This window comes from Mobula hypostoma, chromosome 2 (genome assembly GCF_963921235.1).
Source record: "Mobula hypostoma chromosome 2, sMobHyp1.1, whole genome shotgun sequence".
Lineage (NCBI taxonomy): Eukaryota > Metazoa > Chordata > Chondrichthyes > Myliobatiformes > Myliobatidae > Mobula > Mobula hypostoma.
The window spans coordinates 241102959-241112323 of record NC_086098.1 but is presented as its reverse complement, the minus strand read 5'-3'; the positions used below and the strand labels follow the sequence as shown (position 1 = coordinate 241112323).

General features: G+C 44.6%; 1 protein-coding gene across 1 annotated transcript in view; it reads right to left on the bottom strand.

The window, feature by feature from the left end:
* Positions 1 to 5024: 5024 nt before the first annotated feature.
* Positions 5025 to 9365, bottom strand: part of LOC134342998 (mucin-2-like) — a 62242-nt gene continuing 57901 nt past the window's right edge. The window contains exon 7 of the mRNA XM_063041781.1: positions 5025 to 7635. Within this exon, the coding sequence (XP_062897851.1) occupies positions 7570 to 7635 (66 nt within the window). The 3' untranslated portion in view covers positions 5025 to 7569. The remainder of the gene's footprint in view (positions 7636 to 9365) is intronic.

Below are 9365 nucleotides of genomic sequence, written 5' to 3'. Positions count from 1 at the left end.
AGGCTAGGCAGCACACATGGAAAAGAGTAAACAGTCGATGTTTTTAGCCAGGGCTCTTCATCGAGCCTGGAAAGGAATGGGGCAGATGCCAGAATAAGAAGGTGGGGGGAGGGAAGGATTACCAGCTAGGAGGTGAGTGGGAGTGCTGGGATGAGTAAGAAGCTGGGAGGTGCCATTTTTATTTCCTGAAGACCGGAGGATAGCTAATGTTGCTCAAGAAAGACTCTAAAAATAAACTGGGTAATTATAGGCTGGTGAGTCTGATGTCAGTAGTGTGTAGTAAAGTCTTTGGATCGTATTTGGGACTGATTAAGAATAGTCAATGTGGTTTTTCTGCATGTTGAGTCATATCTAACCAATCTTTTAGTGTTTCTCAAGGAGGCTACCAGGGAAGCTGATGAAGGCAGGGCAGTGGATGTTGTCTACATGGACTTTATTAAGGCATCTGACAAGGTCCTGCATAGGAGGTTCAGTCACTTGGCATTCAGGAAGTAGTCAATTGCATTCAACGTTGGGTGAAGACAGAGAGTGATAGTGGACGGTCGCTTATCTGACTGGAGACCTGTGACTAGGGATTGGTGCTGGGTCCGTTGTTGCTTGTTGTCTATATCAATGATCTGGAAGTTAGTGTGGTTAACTGGATCAGCAAATTTGCAGTTGACACCAAACTGGGGGAGTAGTGGACGGTGAGGAAGACTATCAAAGTTTGCACCTTCCTCACCATCTTGATATCCTTCTTTAAATAAGTGCACAAATTGAACATGTTGCTGCAGCTGGGGACTGCTGACATTTAGCATAATTTCATAAAAAGATCAGCAACTGGAGGTGGAATGAGCATATGGCCCCTAAGTGTTGCTCTGGTATCTACCATGATAGCTGCTGAACCCATTACTCAAGAACACCTTCATAGCCAAATCCCTTAACCTTGTTTGTCTGTTCATATTTAATTTATTCAGTGCCTGGAGTATCCACAGCCTCCTTCAGTAAAATTTTATGAAGGTTTGTTAGGGATCATTCTGGAGTTATGACGTTATCAATAACCAGTCAGAGCAGAGCAACAAGACCTTCTGTCCATGCCGAATTGATATTCAACCTCGTCCCATCTACCTGCAGCCAGTCCACAGTGTTCCCCACCCCTCTCATCCATACACCTGTCCAAACCTCTTTTAAATGTTACAGTTAAACCAAATCTATCACTTCCACTGGCAGCTCATTCCACACTCGCACCACCCTCTGAGTGAAGAATATTTCACTTTTCACCCTTTACATGACCTCTGGTTCTAGTCTTGCCCAACCTCAGTGGAAAAAGTCTGCTCGTATTTACGTATCTAAACCCCTCATAACTTTGTATGTGTCTATCAAATCTCTCTCCAATTTCCTACAATCCATGGAATAAAGTCCTGACCTATTCAACTTTCCATAGAACTCAGGCGCTCAAGCCTCAGCAACATCCTTGTGAATTTTCTCTGCACTCTTTCAATCTTATTGACATCTTTCCTGTCGGTAGGTGACCAGAACTTCACACAATACTCCAAATTAGACCTCCCCATTGTCTTATACAACTACAAGGTAACTTCCCAACTCCTGTACTCAATGCACTGATATATGAAAGCCAATGTGCCAAAAGCTCTCTATGACCTGTGGCCCCACTTGCAAGGAATTATCGATCTGCATTCCCTGATCGTTTTGTTCTACCGCACTCCTTAGTACCCTACGACTCGCTGTGTAAGACCCACCTCGTTAGTACCCTACGACTCGCTGTGTAAGACTCACCTCGTTAGTACCCTACGACTCGCTGTGTAAGACCCACCTCGTTAGTACCCTACGACTCGCTGTGTAAGACCCACCTCGTTAGTACCCTACGACTCGCTGTGTAAGACCCACCTCGTTAGTACCCTACGACTCGCTGTGTAAGACCATCTCATTTTGTTATCCCAAAGTGCAAAACCTATAGCAGAAATAGAATAGGAGGCAGCAGTCTTTCTCTTGTAACACCCGTTCAGATTGAAGACAGCAGGCTTGACTTGTAATGGATTCATTTCAGAGAGCAACAGACAACCAAATGCTCTATTGGCTTAAAAGGGAATTAATCATAATACTGGACCATGCGGATTGGAAGATTTTGTGAGAAAATTGCCATGAGTCTGAAAAATCAATTGTAATTAGGGTGTGCAGGGTTTGTTGGAAATTGTACGTTTATGAAGCAGCAACAGACATTTGTAAAGCTGCATCAGGACATTCCAGAATGTTCCAATGCCCCACTGCTAGAGGAAGGGGAGTGCTTGGTACAACACATTAGCTGTGTAATCTAAAGTCTTGAAATTTAAAACTGTAAGATTTTTAAGGGCAGCAACAGTAGTGAAGCAGTTAGCGTGATGCTGGGACTGTCGGAGTTCCAAGTTCCATCTTGTACCATCCTGGTATGTTCCTTCCCACGTGTGCACAGGTTTCCTCCCACAGTCCACGGTCAGTAGGTTAATTGGTCACCATATATTGTCCCGTGAATAGGCCTGGGTTGTTGGGCACCATGACTCAGAGGGTCAGACAGGCCCGTTCCACTGTTCCCCCCAGTAAATAAATAAATAAAATCTGTTTCCTGCAACCTCGGGGTGACTAACTCTCTGTAGCCTATCTATCACCTCATTCTCCCGTAGGAGTTGAAGGTCATCGAGCTGCAGCTCCAGTTCCTCAGTGCTTTCTCTCAGGAGCTGTAGATTGGTGCAGACGTGTTTATCCGGGAGACTGGAGGTCCCCCAGACTTCCTGCATCCCGCACAGTACAAAAACACTTCCCTGGAGCCAATCTCACTATACTATGCTCTATCAGAAGTGGAATGAACAAATAAGAGTGGAAAGTGTAACTTACCAGCCCAAGCCTGATGAGCCAAAGCCACTCTAAATACTGGCTCGCTCAAAAGAATGCCACTCTGCTTTCACTTGTGTTATTTTTATTCGCCCTCACTAATGAACCTCTCATTGGTTGGTTGCAGCCTGTCTCTGAGAAACTGCTGCATAGCTCTGCCTTTTAAATCTTGATTGCGGACCTGATTGAAAAGGTAGCTCTATTTACACATTCTCTCGGAGTTTACTCCCGAAGCCTTCCCCATGAGTGGGGCTAGCCGCAAGGCAGCGGTGGTTTGAGGTCAGAGTTTCCCTTCTCCCAGGTGAGCTGCCAACCACAGCTGACGAGCTCCATCTGCCCAAAGTGACTGGCGCCAGTAACCCACATTTGCCCCTTCCTGTCAATGGAAGCAGTTCCTCCGGGCTCAGCAGCTAAGCCACATGCGAAGGCCAGGAGGTGGACTTGGTTGTCAGAGGCTATTTGAGACACACACCATTGGGAACACTTAATGGATAGTGGGAGCTTATCCCGCTACCGGCACGTGGCCAAGTGGTTAAGGCATTGGACTAACTACCTGAGGGTTGTGAGGTCGAGCCCCAGCCGAGGGAACATGTTGTGTCCTTGAGCAAGGCACTTAATCACACATTGCTCTGCGATGACACTCGTGCCAAGCTGTATGGGTCCCAATGCCCTTCCCTTGGACAACATTGGTGTCGTGGAGAGGGGAGACTTGCAGCTGGTCTTCCATACAACCTTGTCCAGGCCTGCCCCAACAGCTGTAACAACCTTAGGGAACTTTAAGATAACTACAGGTCGGCTGGCTGGTGGTGTACTGGCATCAGCACTGGAGGGCCCAGAGTTTGAATCCGCTGGGTTCCAACCCGGGCAGCAGCAGTATCTGTGCGGAAGACAGAACTGGCCATCTACTTCCGTATTTTTCCACGAACACCCCATGGACAACTACACCATACACATTCGTTCTCCTTGACCTACCCTGGCTTGTGCATCGACTGATTGTAGAAGAGCTAAGATGCAATTGGCCAGAGGGCCTTCTGAAGTTCTTGACATTACAAATGACAAGCCTTGGAGGAGAGACAAAAAAAAATTAACTGGAGCCTACGTGGTATTTTGAGGTAGTCTGGCTGTCAACTGATGGTATACAAGTGCAGTCTGTTGTTGTAAATACTTGCTACTAAATAACACACGGTTCACCACAATAACTGACACACCTATTAATGGATGTACAAACAAAGGGCCAGAAAAATCATAAAGGACCCCACCCACTCTGCTCATGGGGGGTTTACCCCTCTCCTGTCAGAGGATGCTACGTAGCATCCCTCGGAGGGCCATCAGACCAAAAAACAAAACTCCAGATATAGTTGCAACAGAATGAAATAATTGTCCTCCAAATGAGGTACATCACAAAAAAAGGATTAAAAATGTTAATAAAAACACAAATATTATACATAAAATAGCTTATTTACATTGATTGTATCTCCATAAAATTAACACTACACAAGGTGACCAATGGGAAATATTAAAGCAGTGGAGTAAGTGGGAGGTGGTGTTGATCAGGGCTTACTGCTTGGGGAAGGTAAATTGTACTCACATCTGGAGTATTGCACATAGGTCTGGTCGCTCCACTGTGGGGAGCATGTTGAGGCTTCAGAGAGGGTGTAGAAGAGGTTTAAGCAGGTTGCTGCCTGGTTTACAGGGCGTGGGCTGTCATGAGAGGCTGGACAAACTTGGGTTGTTTTCTCAGGAGCGGCACAGGCTGAGAGGAGATCTGACAGAGGTTTATATGATTATGAGAGGCATAGCTAGAATAGGCATCTATTTCCCAGTGTTGAAATATCAAATAACAGGACATGCATTAAAGGTGAGAGGGAGTAGGTTCGAAGAGAGATGTGAGGGGCAAGTTTTTTTTTGCCTGGAGTGCACTGCCTGGTATGGTGGTAGAGGCAAATTCATTAAAAGCTTTTAAGATTTAGACAGACATTGTGTAGGTAGGGGGGCTTACTGTTTGGGTGTTTTTGGATTTACCTTTTAGCTGGTTTGGCACAACATTGTGGGCCAAAGGATCTGTTCCTGAGCTGTTCTGTTCCACTTCACTTGGGTACATTAAACAATCTTGAACCTGAAGCAAATGAGTTTTTCCCCGTGACCATGGGACCAATTAATAATCAAAGGAAACGAAATATTTTATTTTTTTAAATTTCCTTTTCAATTACAGATTACATCAATAACACATTTCACAATATCTCCTACATTTGACAATTTTCAAAAAAAAAATCTTTTATAACACACATGGTTTAAGACCAATATTGCAATGTAAAGGATTTTGACACCCAAAAAAAAATCAATGCACTTGCTTTAAATATTTTGCTGTCCTCAAAAAGGAGTGGAGTTGAATTCAGCCTGTTTATAAATATAATTAGCAGCGAATCACGTTATTTGAGATACCAAGGACAATGCAATAAATAGGTTTCTGATTACAGCAATGGTTTCATGATTACTAATAACATGAGGAATTCAAACAGGAAAATAATAGCTTATATCCCAGCCCTGAAATCAAATAATTAATGCTACTTCCTTCTCCACAGATTCAATCTCAACATCTTGGGTTTATGCCTTACCTGCACATTCATGCACTGGTTCAGAGAAATCCATCTTGGATTGCTGTACCTGCCACTGTAGTTTTGAGTAAAATTCAACTCAAAAATTGAGTGCACACCTGAAAATGCCTAATGTGGGCATTGGAAAATCTGTGCAACTCCAATTAAAATGTGAAAAGTAATTTTTTTTTACATCACGGGAGCTTCTTGTTCCAGAATAGTTCCTTCATTGTCAGCTGCCCTAGAAAATATTCTCCATCTTAATCAGACATTGATAATCCCCAATGGAAAACAAAGCTATCCCAATGAAGAACTATAGCCTGACAGTGTTTAATCCCAGAAGAGACACTGGGCTGTGGTCACAGGGTAGTCAAAGCTTGAACTACCCCTAGACCTACACAATCCCACAATCATACTTTTAAAAAAGCATTCTAATAGAATCATAGCCTTTACATATATACAGCTGAGATGAAAATTATACAGGTACGTTTAAAAATAACAAGTAACAAAGACATGTCTCAAGCAAGTGCACAAAATTGGATATTACTAGCTATCAACCTTTGAAAAGCTCCTTCATGCAACTGGTTTTGTAGTCCATAGAAGAAACTCCAGTTGGTCCAGAGCTCAACGAATCTCGAGGCTTCAAATAAAAAGCTTTAATTGAGCAAGGTGGTTAAAATTTGGCGCCTGGCATCCCAGGGGCTCACAGGGGAGACGGGGTTAATTCACACTTCCTCCTTTTGCTCAGTTTTCTTGGCCAATTTTCCCAACCTTGGTCGAGAACAGTTACAAATAGCAAAATTGGGAGAACTTTTTCAAAATGGCTACCTTGTCTTATACTTCCATTCAATGGGAACATTCCTTTCAAATGGTTTTTAAAAAAAAAAAGGCAGGGGCAGGGATAACCAATTTTCCATTGTTTGCAAGAGTCCAAACCAACTTACTGTCAGTGGAATCCAGGGAGGCCAGGACAGAGACAGGCACATTATTCAAAAAGAAGCTGAAGGAGGTACTAGAGAAATCAAACATCGATGCAAATGTGTAATTTACACAAAGAACATTTGTTTAACTATTTACATATGTGGCTTGGCATGTTGTGGATGGAATCACTATACACAGATAAAATTAAACACAATATAACATTGCGGACTTACTTTTTGCCCTTCCCCATTTGGTTGCAAGGCTTCCGCACACAACCTCAAAGGAGAACAGGAATAATTCTCAAAGTCAAAAAAAAACACATCTGGGTGTTGGATATCTTCAAGCAGTGACTGGATGTTAACCTTACTACCGTTGCACCAACAGCTCCTTCAGAAAGCTTGAAAGGGTACAGGATAGTTGGTGGGATGATGCTGCTGCTTAGAATCCACACACCAAGTGGCCCCTTGTCGCAAAACTGACTTAAATGACAACAAAGTGACAAAAGCTACGCTGTCATATTCCCAACAGAGAAAGGTAGAGATGAGGCATCAGTCCGGGATCTGTGGCCCTCACACTCCTGCTGGAGAAACACAATCCAACAGTTATTCTGGAAGCCCTTTCTGAGACGTGTAGATAGGACTGCGCTCTGCACGAAACCCAGCAAGTCCTTAGCAATGCTCCCGAACATTCCCATACAAAACGCCTCACCCTCTTGTGGGGTATTGCAATTCATGTGGACCTGGGTGATGAAAATACATCGTTGACCACTACCATCTGGTCCATCTGACCATCTGGTCTCCTTACAGACCCTGCTCTCCCACCCCACCAACTGGTAGATGCACATGTATTTTTGGACATAGTATTGGAGCATCAGACTTTGAATATTCCTGACCCCCCTCCCCTCCCAGTGTATATCCTCTCTGATCTTACTAGCCCACCACTTGCAGTCAGCAGAGCCCAAACCTTCCCCTAAAATCGCACTTAAAAAATGTGTACTATTAAGCATCCATAATATTCATGGTCTAGGCATCTCAAACATTACAATTGGCAGTGGAGCAAATCCAACATTCTTTTGCAAAGACATTTTTGAAAGTTTTTTTTAATAGAAAGCTAATATAATGGATATAAAATTAAGCTTCATAGCTGCCCACTTCGGGAACGAGCCAGAGGCAGCTTTCTGCATCCAGTTTGCTCACAAGTTGTCAGACTCCACGGCATGGTTGGTGTACGAGTATGTTTTCTTACCATTCTTGTGCACCTAAAAGAGAACAACATGTTAGCATAGTGCACTGCAAACCGGACTTGCAATATTAACCTTTAGGTGACAGCAAAATTGGGGTGTGTGGGGTGGACAGGGAGGGGCTTGCGTCCGATCGGGGGGGGGGGGGCGGCTCATTCACCTTCGGTCGCCATCAGACACTCAGCTCTCACCAGCGACCGGAGCTCGATTCCCACCCACTGTCTGTAAGGAGTTCTCCCCGCGGGTTTCCTCCACATCCCAAAAGATGTACGGTTAGGGTTAGTGAGTTGTTGGCGTGCTACATTGGCCCCAGAAACGTGGCGACACTTGCAACGCATATTAATAGATTAATAGAAGAGTACAGTATAGGAACAGGCCATTCGGCCCACAATGTTGTGCCAAACTGGCTAAAACCAAATCAAAAACACCCCTCCCACCTACATCATGTCCATTTCCCTCTATCTACCTTGCATCCATGTGCATCTTAAAAGCCTCTAAGGTATTTACCTCTACTACCATATCGGGCAGTGCATTCCAGGCATCCACTATTCTGGGTATTAAAAAACTTGCCCCTCACATCCCCCCTTTAAACCTACCCCCTCTCACCTTCAACGTATGCCCTCTGATATGAGACATTCCTACCCTGGGGAACAAATACTCCCTGTTCACTCTATCCATGCTCTCAATCCTGTAAACCTATCAGATCTCCACTCAGCCTTTGGCACTACAAAGAAAACGACCCAAGTTTACCCAGCCTCTCGTGATAGCGCATGCCCTCTAAACCAGACAGCTTCCTGGTAAACAAACCACTTCTACACCTTCTCCAAAACCTGGACATCCTTTCAACAGAGGGGTGACCAGAACCGTACACAATACTACACTTAAAACAGTAACTAAGCTAGAAAGAATTGACGTGATTAGCAGTTTCCATGGAGAAGCACTTGAGACAATGATCCATTTGCATCACGGAGGAACAACTCTGCCACAGCATTCCTCATCAGCCATTTCAAAAGCGGGTTTTCTACATGAACAGTCATTCAGCATCTCTTGTGATCTGATCTACAGCCAATTAGTGTCACCTGTACAAAAAAAACCGTACGGGATACCAAGTGAGACAACACTTCACCTGTTGAGGTCATCTGCTGTATCCAGCGCTGGTGACACAGTCTGCTCTACAGCGGTGAGGCCCGATGTAGATTTGGGGGGTGGGGGGGAGGGGGCTTTCTCGAGGATCTCAGCTGCATCCGCAAAATTAGAATAAGCTGACTTTTTGGGCAGAGACGAAGCAACTTAGAAAACCTACAACACAATACAGGCCCTTCAGCCCACAAAGCTGTGCCAAACATGTACTTACCTTAGAAATTACCTAGGCTTACCTATAGCCCTCTATTTTTTCTGAGCTCCATATACCTGTCCAGGAGTCTCTTAAAAGACCCTATCCGCCTCCACCACCATCGCCGGCAGTTCATCCCACGCACTCACCACTCTCTGCGTAAAAACTTACCCCTGACATCTCCTCTGTACCTGCTTCCAAGCACCTTAAAACTGTGCCCTCTCGTGCTAGCCATTCCAGCCCTGGGAAAAAGCCTCTGACTATCCACCGATCAATGCCTCTCATCATCTTCTACACCTCTATCAGGTCACCTCTCATCCTCCGTCACTCCAGGGAGAAGAGGCCGAGTTCACTCAACCTATTCTCATAAGGTATGCTCCCCAATCCAGGCAACATCCTTGTAAATCTCCTCTAC